The 13,467-nt window shown below is 54.9% G+C and overlaps 1 protein-coding gene across 5 annotated transcripts in view; it reads left to right on the top strand.

Annotated features, from left to right (window-relative positions):
• The window catches only part of MYRIP (myosin VIIA and Rab interacting protein), a 153,915-nt gene that overhangs the window by 101,472 nt on the left and 38,976 nt on the right, over nucleotides 1-13,467 (top strand). For all 5 annotated transcript variants that reach the window (XM_058678840.1, XM_058678842.1, XM_058678839.1 and 2 more), the window contains 6 exons: nucleotides 852-932; nucleotides 2,917-3,014; nucleotides 3,120-3,200; nucleotides 4,568-4,711; nucleotides 6,141-6,294; nucleotides 8,745-9,385. In XM_058678840.1, the coding sequence (XP_058534823.1) occupies nucleotides 852-932; nucleotides 2,917-3,014; nucleotides 3,120-3,200; nucleotides 4,568-4,711; nucleotides 6,141-6,294; nucleotides 8,745-9,385 (1,199 nt within the window). The remainder of the gene's footprint in view (nucleotides 1-851; nucleotides 933-2,916; nucleotides 3,015-3,119; nucleotides 3,201-4,567; nucleotides 4,712-6,140; nucleotides 6,295-8,744; nucleotides 9,386-13,467) is intronic.

Genomic DNA, 13,467 nt, shown 5'->3' with positions numbered 1-13,467 from the left:
ACTCTGTGGCTAAAGCCTGTTCTTCCATTGCCAGTCCCTGTGGAGATACTTGCTCCTGGATTGGCTCCTCACCGACTAGGCCCATCTTCCCTCCTGGACACCATGAGCCATCTCATGTTATTCCTGTTTTTTTCTGGAAGCTGGGATGTCAGAAAACTTGCCCAGGATCACCCAATCGGCGATTTGCCCATGGAGGGATTGCTCTCACATCTAGTTTTCTGTCTTTGGCTTCTGTGTTACCTCCCAAAGAAGGTAATCCATCAGGCCCGTGGGGTTGCTGTGTGAGAACGCCTGAGACGACATAATTAATAGCAGCTATATTAATTAGTGTTGTAATTATTAACAGTAATTAATAAGTGACAGGAGTTGATTGTGCTCACAGTCCTCTAGGCTGGAAGTCCAAGCGCATGGCATGGATGTCCTGCCGTACCTCCCGTGGCAGAAGGTGGAAGGACAAGAGAAAACGCACAGGGTGCCCGCTCTCACAATGCCTCACCCACCCCAGAGACAACAGTCATTCATTCATTCATTCATTCATTCATTCATTCAGGAGGGCGGGGCTCTCAAGACTTCACACATTCTCACATGGTTGCCTAGAGAATGAGCCCTGGACATGAGTTAGGGAGGGACGGGGTAACACGTGAGCCCTAGCGGAAGGTGGAGGAAGGAAGTTCGAGAAGACAGATGTCAGCAGGAGTCCCCATGAGGAGAGGAGGTGAACCTGCACGGGGTGTGACGTGACTGTGGGGCTGTCCGTGCTCCCCGCCGCGTGGGTCATGCCTGTCTGCCAGTGCTTCCGTGCTCATCCAAGGCGCTTGAGCCTCCGTCCCTCCCTCTCATTCTCAATCTAGGAGGAGGGTTTTTTGAGTCCAACCTGGAGAATGAAGGAAGCGTTTCAGGAAGCGACTCCACGTTCTACAGACAGTCTGAAGGTAAGATTGCCAAAGAGGCGTACAGAGGAGTACAGATCGCTTCCGACTCTACCAGCTGCCCCTTCCCCCGGGTGCTCTGTGCGCCCTCCTTGATCCCATATACGTGACTCTACCCGCGCGTCCGTAGAGGCCGTCGCGGAGCCCAGCCCAAAGGAGGTGCTCCGGTGATGTAGGTGTGATGGAATGAGAATTCATTAAACTCTTTGTGAAGAAAAAAACACATATATAATAGATATACAGACATAAATATACAGGTGTCTTGAGAGAAGGATGGGCAATATGTTATCCAGCTCTTGGGAGCATGTAGTGTGAGGGTCACCCAGATTTTCTGAATTCTCACAGAAGCCTTGTCAAACCCCTGTGCATCTCCCTTGGGGCCAGTGCCGCCCACCTGGGGGATGCTCATGGTTAAAGAGCGCTTAGACCTTCCCTGGGATTGATTTTTTTTTTTTTAAGAGATCTGCTTGTCTGCCAATTTATATCTAAGAAGCTTGGATTATTGTTTTTTCAATCAGGCAACACCCTGTCTTGTTCCACAAAAAGAGTTTTCAGTGCCTTATGGGAGATTTGCTTGTGTCAAATAATGCAAGGCCAGGAGATTAAAAATGGAAGCAAATGATGGGCAAAGTGATTGGGGCACTGCACGGCATGGCTGGCATGTCGGGGTGCGTCAGTTCAAGACCCAGCTCCGCTTCCCACCCGGCTTCCTGCTGGTATGCACCCTGAGAGGCAGCGGGTGATGGGTCAAGTCCTGCGGTTCCTGCCACTGGAGTTCCAGGCTCCTGGTTTTGCTTTGGCCCAGGTCTGGCTGTTGTGGGCATTCAGGGAGTGAATCAGGAGATAGGTGTGTGTGTGTGTGTAGGAAGTTACAGGTGGGAAGCGGGGGCAGACACCCAGCCAGGGAGACCTGCTTTGCTGTGCCTGATGTGGTTTGGGCTTCGGTGTCACAGTTCTCAGGCTAAGTGTGGGATAGGAGCGATTCTCCTGTGTGAGAAGCGAAACTCCGGAACCGCGGAGGAATGGAGAAAAAGAAATAAATCGATACCTGGAAAAGTTCTCCATAGGGCTACCTCCTCCCCTTGGTAGCTAAATATGGCCAAACACGTTCACCAAAACGTAAAAACCATACATTAAGGGGAAAAGTCATGTTATGTTGTGTTCATCTCACTTTCATGCTCAAAGTCAAGGCCTTTGGGGATAGCACCCTAATTTCCAGTTTTAGCCTCTTGGGCAAGGTTCTGAGCCACTGCCTCTGTAAGGGCACCCTGTGCTGTAAGGTGCTCCCTGCGGGTGCTGTAGGAAGATCATGCACACAGTCGGGACCCTCAGCCTGGGGCCCACGTGTGGCCTGGTCTGTGAGCTTGTTACGGATGTCACTGGCTTAGAGTCCAGAAGATTCGCCCATGGGTTTGATATTTGCTTTTGCCGTTATCACAGCCAAGGGTCCCCAGGCCACCTAATAACTCTTCTCCCTGCCATCACAAGGACGCATGATTCACACGCACAAAAATAGTCTCTACCTGAAAATTAGATAAAGAAGTCATTCCTGTTACAAGAGCCTTTTGCTTCCCTGAAGCCCCCACGTGTGCCTGGACCTGTACTCAGTGTTGGGAACATGATCGCGTCCGGCTGAGCATGACCTCTGGGGAGGGCAAACCCCGGATCTAGGGATGGACATCCGGCCACTGGGCTGCCTTGGGTCGGGCCTTGAGGTCCCCGGGAACTGGAGACCAGCGGTCTGAGGTGACAGGCCTCCCGGGAGGGGCAGTAGCCCTCCAAGATTCCCAGGTCACTCTCTGGAGCCCAGAGTGTGAATGACAGGTAGGGGGCAGGTGGGCAAGTGGAGGCCTGTGTGCCCTCCTGAGCCGTCTGGCTCCCACCCCGGAGCTGCAAAACGACTGCAGCCGAGGCGCTTCGCGTGGACTGGCCAGTGCGGGTCTCATCTCCCCCATGGACCACACTTTGCCTTGTGTTTCCGCTCTAGGACACAGCATGATGGACACCTTGGCAGTAGCCCTGAGAGTGGCTGAAGAAGCCATTGAGGAAGCCATCTGCAAGGCAGAATCCTACGGAGACAGCCTGGTAGGGTCCCCCTCTGTCCCCTGTGGGAGGGCAGGGTCCTGGCTGCTGCAGCAGTGCCCCCCTCCGGCTGCTCCCCACAGTGCAGCCCTTCCTGTCCCGTTGCAGGACAAACAGAACGAGGCCAGTTACCTGCGGGACCACAAGGAGGAGCTGACGGAGGAGCTGGCAAGCACCATCCTACAGAAGGTCAGGGCTCCCTGGCCGCCTGTGGGGGCTGCACCTGCCCACGTGGCCAGCTGCTTTCTATCCACAGGAAGTTGGCAACTCCAAGGGCTTTGTGTAAACAGACCCATGAGATCTGCATGTCTGCCACACAACGGGTGGCACCACTGAGTCAGTACAGAGGCCACCCTAATGGCTCTTGGCATCTTCCCCCTCTGCAGGCCTGCTCCCTGCCACCACCACCTCCCACCACGAGAGTGCTGAGCCAGGGACTGGCTCCACCGTTCGTGGGTTGCATGGCCTTACCTGGTCACCTGGTTTCTCAGAGCCCGTTTCCTCGTCTGAAAGATGAGGTGAACACAGTCCTCTTAGAAACATCGTGAGGAGCAGGGCAGGTCAAGCCAGTGCGATGCACATGGTGGAACGTGACGTGCAGGCCCCTGATGCAGTTCGCTGGGAACTCAGTTAAGAATTGTACTCAGCACTCCTTGTCTGTACGCTCAGCAGCCTCCAGCTTAACCAGCTATGCGTTAGAAATATTTGAGCGGCTGACATTATGTCACAGAGGGTTAAGCCGCTGCCTGCAATGCCAGCATCTCACATTGAAGTGCCAGTTCAAGCTTCAGCTATTCTGTTTCCAATCTGGCTCCCTTCTGTTGTGGCTAGGAAGCTGGTGGAAGATGGCGCAAGTGCTTGGGCACCTGTCACCCACAAGAGACACCTGGAAGGAGTTGGAGGCTCCTGGTTTAATCCTACGCAAAACCTGGATGTTGTGGCCATTTAGGGGGTGTGGACCACTGTATGGAAGATGTCTCTGTCTCCTTCTCTCACTGTCTCTCCGTCTCTCTGTCTCTGTGTATTGTCGCTTTGCCTATCAAACACATCTCTTTTTTAAAAAAGATTTATTTGTTTGTATTAGGCAGATTTTACAGAGAGTAGGAGAGACAAAGAGGAAGATCTTCCATCTGCTGGTTCACCCCCAAAGTGGCCACAATGAGCCAGTCTGAATCCAGGAGCCTCCTCTGGGTCTCCCAAGTGGGTGCAGGTTCCCAAGGCTTTGGGTCGTCCTCACACCCACAGTTTTCTTGGTCAGTGTTCCTGAGTGGTACAGTTTACCACCTGGTTGCACAGCATGTACGCCATGGTAAGTGTAGTAAGTCACCTAGGGAGCTTAAAGGGCATAGAATGTTGTGCCCCAAGGGACGAGTCCGTTTGCCAGCTGCAACTAGCCAGGGATAGGTGTCCCAGGCTGCCCCGTGCCGTCTCACAGAGGGCAGTGCAGAGATACATGGCCCTTCCGTGCAAGCCAAGTTCTTCCCAAAGGTGGTCCTGGTTGCTTGTTCCTGAGACCCGTCCAGGAACTCATCTTCTCCTTTGCTCCCCATCTCCAGATCATACGAAAACAGAAGAGCAAAAGCGAGCCGCCGATGGAGGAGGAGCCCGAGGGGCCGCAGACCCCCCTCGGCAGCCCGAAGGCGGTGGACAGTGACACCATGGCTGCCCCAGGAGCCCGCCGGGCCCCCGCCACCCTCTGGGTGAGTCCCCCCGGCACAGGCAGCCAGCGCCACGAGGATGTCCTGGGGGCGAGGGGTGCCCCAAGCTGACTGATGCCTGCTGAATCCTAAGAGACAGGAGAGAGACAGAGAGGCAGTGGGGAAGATGTGGATGGGCCATGTGGGTGAGAGAGGGAAGAGAAAGCATATTGCGGTGGGGGGGGGGGTTCCCCTCAGATCCTGATGGCCTCACCAAGACATCAGGCAACTCCTAAAGAACAAGGAGGCAAGGTCCCTCGTCACAAGACGGGCCTAGCATGCAGCGTTGCTGGACCCAGGGGCTCCCCCACCTGCTGCCAGCCTTGCCCCCGCCCCATCCCCCTGCAGTGTGACTCAGGCCAGTGCCCCATGACTGCACCATTAAGCTTCTTCCATGTACTGTAGAGTGGGTACAAAGGGAAGAAAAGCAGAGGCCGTGGGTGCGTATACAGGGCTCAGCCAGGGTAATGAAAAAAAAATTACCAAGCGATCCTGTCACTGCCCAAGAGCGGTGAAGTTTGAACTAGCTGCTGAGTAAAAGCGTTGTTGTGGCGTCACCTTGTGGGCAATATGTGCATTGCACTGACTTGGCAAAACCTGGGCTGCTTCGGCCAGCTTTGCTGCTTCCCGCTGGGCTGGGGAGAGCCCTTCAGCTACCTGAGTGAACCCGACCTGCTCCGTGGAGAACCTCGCTTTCCCGTACGTGAGTGCAGCCAGCAGTGGACCTAAATACAGGCCCCCAAAGAGCTGTCCTTTGGTCAGGAGGAAAGCTGATGTGAGCGCATTTCCCACCGAGAAAGGAGTGGCGCTGTTGGCATGGACATCAGCCAGCAGGGGGCGGCAGACTGCTCAGGGAGTCAGTCACAAGGGAGATGTTCTTGGTGGCTTTGTCAATATATCCTTTCATTGTGAAGTTCATTGGCATAAAAAGGGCAGAGTGGGAGCAGGCATCTGGCCTTGCAGTGAAGACTCCTGTTAGGACATCCACATTCCATACGGGCAGCGCCTGGCCCGGTTCTGGTTCTTAATTCCAGCTTCCTGCTAGTGTGCCCCTGGGGATGCGGCAGGTAGCAGATGGTAACTCAAGCATTTAGAGCTCTGCTGTCTTCATGGAAACCCTGTGGAGCCAGCTGCAGCCAGTGCAGGCAGTGGGAGAGTGAGCTGATGGGCGTGAGCCATCTCTCTCCTCTCTAACTCTTCAGTAATCATAATAAAAAGATTTTAACACGATATGACAGTTGATGGTAGTGGCCCCACTCCATCTCTTTACACTGCTGGGCAGCCTGATGGCCAGTGGACTAAGCAGGGAGCCCTCCGTGCGTGTGTCACGTGGTGCTGACACCAGCAGGTGTGCTCCTTCAAGGCTGAGGGGGGAGGATGTCCCTCGGGGGACACTGCCTGATGAGCTGCTCTCTCGCCTGTTGTTCCACAGCGGTCCCATTCTGCCTACTCCATCACCGGGGAGGATGCCCCGAAGACCCCGTCCCTGGAGGCGGTGTCGAGGCACCTGGGGGCCCGCAGCCAGCGCCCGAGGGATGAGTCTGTGCTGCCCAGCTGGAAGAGCGTGGACCGGCTGGATGAAAGAAGTAACGGTTTTAAGCTGTGTCAGGTTGGGTCTGCGGGCTGTCTGGGCGCTGTGCCAGGGCCGCTGGGGTGTCGTGTGTTCTCTGTACCCACCCCGGGGCAGCCGAGCCACCTAGTCACGAGGGTTCCATGAGTGTGATGTGGTTGCGGTCCCCTCACTGCCGGGTCCCTGACTTCCCATGTTCTTTGTTGAAGCCCATGGGCAGAGTTGGGGAGTTCTGGCACAGCTGCCTGTGGTCTTGGTGGGTGGCGGAACCGAGAGAATGAATCTTGCATCGGTCAAGGGCACTGAAGCAGCCCATGAGGCACTCTGTGGGTCCAGCATTCTAGGGTTTAGTTTCAAGAACGGACTTTTGGAAACCGAGTTGACTAGTTAGGGCGACACAGGCCGCAGTACCAAGTCTACCAGATGTTCCAGTGGCCAAGTGTGTTAGCTTTCCTCGCCCCCCCCAGCACTGCGTACAGCTGTTTGTCCATCCAATTGTAGGCATTCCGGTGATCTTACTGAGGAGCCAGGGCTTCCCAGCAGGCTTCGTACACCCTCACGTGACCTGTGCAGCCTGCACCTGACCTCCCCCTTACACTCAGTTCAGATTCCGTGTCTCTCAAAGGATGGAGCTTTATAAAACCACGTCTGTGTTTTCTAGATAATGTTCAGCTCTTGGCTTGCTACTCTTCATGCCAGCCCCAGAGAGGTCTGAAGGACTGTGGGATGTGTTTAGCAGGAAGCAAATGACTCGCAGGGGCACAGCCCAGTGTACGCAGAGCTGTAGGACAGAGGAGGCCCCCAGGACTGTTCTTAGGAGTTGCATTTACACTGCAAAAAAGTAGCGTGTTGAGGAGCCTGTGGGCGCGCTGTTAGGGGTCCGCCTTAAGGACATGTGCCTGGAGTTGCCCGGGATGGCCCCCCTTTCCATCTTGACAATGCTGACAGCAGATCATGGATTCTATGCTTCCACGTCCCCCAGACATTTTCCCTTTACGGGTACCTGCTGTGGACAGCGGGCATGTGCTCCATGTGGGGGCGAGCACAAATCAGGATTGTCAGGCCCCCTGCGTTGTTCACTGTAAGTTGTCTGCACAATAATGCAAAAATAGAATTGCACATTCCTAGGGTGTTGGGGATCCTGCAGCCCCTGGGGAATCTTCCCAGCGGACTCAGAGCCAGTGACCTGGACCAGGCACGATGCTGAACTGGGTGGAAACCAGGATCTCCTTGGGACGGGCTGGCAGGGGGCCCTGCCTGTTTCTGCTGAGACTCGGGGGTGTCCAGTGCCTAGCTTTCCCTGGAGGCAGCAGTCCGGGGACAGAGTGAGGGACTTCGCTCTGAGATGTTCTGCCGGAGCCAAGGCTCACCTATGAGCCTCGGGGTCTGTGCCTGGCAGACAGCGCTAGGACACGCCTGCAGCATTCACTCCAGCCTGCGGAGCGGCAGCGTTAGAAGTGGCAGAGAAGCTGTGTGTTTTCAATAGCAGGAAGCAGGACACAGCCTCCAGATCCCACTGTCACAGAGCTGTGGCCAGGGGAGCATCCAGGCTGGAAGCTGACATCACATACATATTGGAGAGTTGTCCCCTTCAAAGAGTGGGCGGGCAGAGGCCTTGGCCCCCTCCTTCGGGCAGCCCCATTGGCTTGATAAGCCCCAGGGCTACAGGGGCTGGGTCAGGCTCCCAGGTCGTCACAGTGTTTTTTCTGTTTGCCCTCAGTAACAATGAAGCCACTCTTCCCACTGCACCCCCACACCGTACTCCTCAGTATACAGATCAACCTTTGGGGCCAGCCCGTCCGTCACCCAGGATGCTCTGGGCAGTGTGTCCGAGACCATGACCGCAGTCTGAGATAGGCCCCACGGTCATTGCCCTGCCCGTGGCCTAGTGCCAGGGAGAAGACAGCACGCCCCAACCCCTCCAGTCCTGACACTCTGAGACCTCCCACAGGGGACTCAGCCCTGCCTGCCTGCACTCCTGTGTCCATTTTTTTTCTTTGCAGAATGGAGGCCATGACTCGGGTTCTCAGCAGGCCTGTTTGCCCATCTCACAGAGCTACCCTGTCCCGGTGCACATGTGCTGACTGGTGACGGGCCAGGGCAGGTGGGGAGATGACTCCCATGACTCAAGACCACAGAGCCGTAGCTGGGGCTGCCAAGGGCTGTCTCCTCCCCGCCCACTTCCCAAGCAGCCCTAGGGCAGGAGTGAGGGCAGTTTTGAGGGCCAAAGTGGCCACTGCCCCTGGCAGCATGGACCTAGGAGCTAATCTGAGAGTTCCTCTCCACCATCTGGGAGACCTCCAGGACTTCTTGGGGAATCTTGCAATCTGGTTGCCCTTCTGCTGTTCCTGGAGTAGCTGCCCTCCAACTCTTCCACAAGCCAGGGCTGGGGAGGTGACAGGGGCAGGCCCTACACTGCCCCACGGTGATGACAGCTCCCCCTCTGCCTCCTCTCCCTTCCCACAGACCTGGCCGCGGTTCTACAGAGCCCCGATGGGAACTGGGTAGCCTTGAAGGACGGCACACTGCCCCCGACCCACCTTCTGGTCAAGCCCAGGAGTGGGACCTTCCAGGCCCTAGAGGTGGCCTCCGGCGTGGCATCCACCTATGACGAGATGGGCTCCGACAGTGAGGAAGATTTTGACTGGAGTGAAGCCCTGAGCAAGCTGTGCCCAAAGCCCCAGGGCCAGCCCAGGCACCCCCAGCCTCAGCCCACGCAGGCTCAGAGCTCGGCCGGCCCATCAGCCGCCTCCCTGTCCTGTGCGATGTCCCCCCACCCTGAGACCGAGACCATGTGCTCAGACTCCGAGACCTCCTCAGCAAGCTCTTACCGGGAGGCTGGGCGCCGGGCCAGGCTGGCCTGGCTGCAGAGGAAGGGGCCCAGGAGCCCCACGGCTGAGAAGCTGCGACTCCAGGGAGAGCTGGACGTGAACTTCAACCCCCAGGTGGCCAGTGGGGAGACCTCAGACAGCAGCGAGCCAGAGGAGGCCCCCCGGGCCACAGATCGGTGGGCCAGGAGGTGGAGGAGGGTCCGTGTGAGCTCAGAGGATCTAAGCAGAGAGCCGGCTTCCCCCAGCACCCACGCCCAGGACCTGCACGCACACCAGGTATGTACGCATGCACACACACACACACACACACACACACATTATCTCTGCATGTGCACGGGGCGCGTCCTCCTCTTGCTGGTGTTGTGAGGAGCTGAGTGATTCTAGTGTTACCCAGGGGGACTTCCATCCCCCCCCCACTCCTCCCCAGGACCCTCCAGGGCTCTTCCTGCCCAGTCTAGCTCCTGAACCCCCCGCCCCGGTGACCTTGCTTGGCAGTGTCCCTCCCGACTCTCACCCCCACCTCGCCCCCGTCACGCCCCTGTGGTTCACTGTTTCCGGTGGGAGCTGGGTGTTGTCCTGCACGCCCTGCTCAGCCCCAGCTCCGTGCCTTGTGGCCTGTACCTTGCTGCTGCCCCGGCCTCTCGGGAGAATGAGAAACCTCTGCATCTCCTCGTGGACGCAGTACGAGCGTGACAGAGCCCACGCTGGCCTTCCCCACAGCGCTGTCTCTAAAGGCTAACATGGCACACGCACAGGGCCCGGAAGCTGAGATTTATTTATTTATTTATTTATCTATCTATCTGTCTGTCTGTCTCATGGGAAGTCTAGCAGACGCAGAGCCGTGGGTGATGTGACTGTCAGCTTGACTCTTCCCCCTCTGGGGAGACCAGTCCACTTCCCATGGTCTCTGCTGCCCTGCCCCCACGCTGCTATTTGCAGAATCTCTGCTTAGTGAAAGCGAGCCTCTAGTCAGGAGAGACACATCATCGAGGGAGCCCGGCGGGATTCATTTGCGGGGACAAACTGTCAGGGGTCTCGACCACGCACCCAGGCTCCTACGTCAGGCTTTCTGTTTTCCTCAGGAGTGAGTTTTTCTGGTGGTTGACTTTGCAAGGTGTCATTAGAGAGGAGGCACCAGAGGACAGAAAGTTGCCGGATCCCCGTTGGACCCCGGTTGGACCCCGGTTGGACCCCTCTGGCTTCGTCTCCTTGGGAGCATCCTTGAACAAGCGGCAGTGTCTATTGCTTTCCACTAGGTGGAGCCAGTGCAGAGCTCCAGGAAGCCCCTGACCGGGCCTCCCCTTGGTGTGATTTCCTGGGGACCCTTTCTTCTTGCACATCATGAAATACGATGAAATTGTGTATCTAGTGTTTGCCCACTTTTTAGCTCTATAACTCAATATTACATAAAGTAAGTGAACAGAACAGAATACTGAAAATACTGCAGCAACAGTTTACAAGTGTTTTCGGTGTAAACCCATACAGCTCTGTGTAGTCTAGTTCACCAAGTTCGTTAATGTTTCATCCAGGCTGCCAGTATAGTCTGCGAATCTTGCTCATTTGTTTTTTTCTTCTTTCAACTGGAAGCGATGGTGACAGACACAGATTTTCCCTTTGCTGGCCCTTGCCTGTGGTAGTCAGAGCTGGGCCAGGTTGAAGCCAGGAGCCCAGATTCAGTGCAGGTCTCCCTTGGGAGGTGGCGAAGACCCAGGGCTGCGAGCCCTCTCGCCTGCTGCCTCCCGGGGTGCATACGAACAGGGAGCTGGAATCAGGATCAGAGCCGAACTCAAGCCTGGGTGCACCGTGGCAGCCTTCCCTGACCGGCAGTGGAGATGGGGTGGAGGATCACCTGTGCCGGGGCATCGTGGGTGCAGAGTTGGCCTTGGCAGCGAATGGCTGAGGAACCTTGTATTGTCCTTCAGGTGATGTGAGGGACAGCATCCCGGGCGGGGCGCATGGCAGGGCTCCTGGCCGCCTGGGTCCCCCGCTGGCCCGCAGAGGGGCACAGGGGGGCGTTCCACGAGCCGCGTTGGTTTTCACTTTCTGTCTTGTTCCATCGCTCCAGCTTCCTGTCCAGGATCACCTGCTTGCTCTCAGCTTGGTCAGGCCTCTCTGCCAGATCAGCTGCCTTCACCTGCAGCTTTCCAGGATGAAGAAATAATTCTCTAAGGCTGTCCTGGATTTTCCTCAGTCCCCTGCTCTTAGAAGTGAGGATTTTTTCACATGTGTTCTTCAAGTCGCAAAAAGTGTAGTTACACATTTTCTTTTGTTTTTTTTTTTTAAAGATTTATTTTTATTACAAAGTCAGATATACAGAGGAGGAGAGACAGAGAGGAAGATCTTCCGTCCGATGATTCACTCCCCAAGTGAGCTGCAACGGGCTGGTGCGCGCCGATCCGAAGCCGGGAACCTGGAACCTCTTCCGGGTCTCCCACGCAGGTGTAGTGTCCCAAAGCACTGGGCCGTCCTCGACTGCTTTGCCAGGCCACAAGCAGGGAGCTGGATGGGAAGTGGAGCTGCCGGGATTAGAACCATCGCCCATATGGGATCCCGGGGCTTCCAAGGTGAGGACTCTAGCTGCGAGGCCATGCCACCGGGCCAGTCCTGAGTTACACATTTTCATTAGCCATGCAGTAAATGCAGGTATCTATGGGGGGGAGTTTATTACATTGGGAATCCTTCCCAGTCTGCAGGGCTTGCTTCTAAGCATTTTGGCTTTCACTGAAGTTTTTTGTGTTGGGTTTTTTTAATTTATATATTTTTATTGGAAAATCAGATTTTTACAGAGAGAAGGAGAGACAGAAAAATCTTCTGACCTCTGGCTCACTCCCCAAGTGGCCACAAAGGCAGGAGCTTTGCTGAATCAAAACCAGGTGCCAGGGGCTTCTTCCAGATCTCCTACAGGGGTGCAGGGTCCCAAGGCTTTGGGCCGTCCTCGACTGCTTTGCCAGGCCACAAGCAGGGAGCTGCATGGGAAGTGGAGCTGCCAGGATAAGAACTGGCGCCCATTTGGGATCCCGATGCATGCAAGGTGAGGACTTTGACCACTAGGCTACCACGCTGGGTCCTTCACTCAAGTTTTGTAGAGCTGTCAGTTTACTCATCTTGTTAAGTAATTTCTAATTATGTGTTTTGTGGATATTGAAAATAGGATTTTTAAAAAATGTTGCATGTTGTAGTTGAGATTGACAGCTGAACACCTGGTTCCCTTGTTAATTCTAGTGTTCTTTCGGGTGGTTTTGTCGGCTGCTGGTGTGCCAGCAGCGGCACCCGGACCCCCTCCTTGCCTTGGCACCACCTCGCACCCTGCTGTGAGACCATGGTGATGCCACTTGCTCTTCCTAACCACCTACGTTATACACATTGGAGGTGTGAGCCTTGCGGGCCCCACGGCTTTGTGACATTTATTGGAGTGTTGTGATCTTTCTCCTGTACGTTAGCATTGCACGTCACAGTTAGTATAATCCTTCATTTTGAATCTTTCAATTCTCTGCCCAAGTTTTACTCAACTATGATTCCTTTCTATGCAATGATTTCCATGAGCTGGCTTCCATGCTAAGCTATTCTGTTCAGGTTCGTATCAGGTCGCACTAATGGTCTGTCGCGGGGTCTCTGTTCTACATTTCTTTCTAGAATATACCTTGTTAGGAAGCAGTTCCAGGGACTCACAGGGGCCACGTGGCCGTTGTAGCCTGTCCTGAGGCATTCTGTCTCTCTCTCTCCAGGATGGGCAGACAGAGCCAGCTGACAGTGCAAGTCCTTACCCACGCTTATCCCAGGCCTCCAGTCCCACCTAACACACAGTTTGATCCAGTTTGACCCCTCCGTGTAGCCCCTGAACACAATGATGTCCTCAAACCCCAACCCACTGACGCTTGTGAAAATCAATTGGCGTTTCATGCACTGATCAATTTCTTGGCCCTCTGTTCTGCTTTATTGAGCTTTGTGGTTAGTTTTTGTGCCAATTCCATACTGTTTTAATTACTGTATGTTTGTAGTATGCTTTGAAGCTATGTATCATGATGTCTCCAACTTGGTTTTTCTTTCTTAGGGCTCTGTGACTACTCTGGGTTTTTTTGCAATTCCAATATGAATTGCAAGATTTTTTTCTGATTCTGCAAATCATGTCACTGATATTTTGATAGGGGTTTTCTTTAAACTTTCTGAAGACCCGCTTGTATATGTTGACTCTTCTGTCTTTCCTATCTGTCATCCTCTTTTTTGGTCTCCTCACTGTCTTTTCCTCAGCCTTCGAGAAAACCTGAAGTTTGTCCTTCACATGATTCACGGGATTTTCTGTTATTAGCACTGCTGTTACTGTCTTCAAATGCGGGTCTCATTCTGCTGCTGGGTTTCCT

Source organism: Ochotona princeps, chromosome 21 (genome assembly GCF_030435755.1).
Source record: "Ochotona princeps isolate mOchPri1 chromosome 21, mOchPri1.hap1, whole genome shotgun sequence".
Classification (NCBI taxonomy): domain Eukaryota; kingdom Metazoa; phylum Chordata; class Mammalia; order Lagomorpha; family Ochotonidae; genus Ochotona; species Ochotona princeps.
Note: the sequence above shows the minus strand (reverse complement) of the source record. Positions and strands in the feature narration are given on the sequence as shown.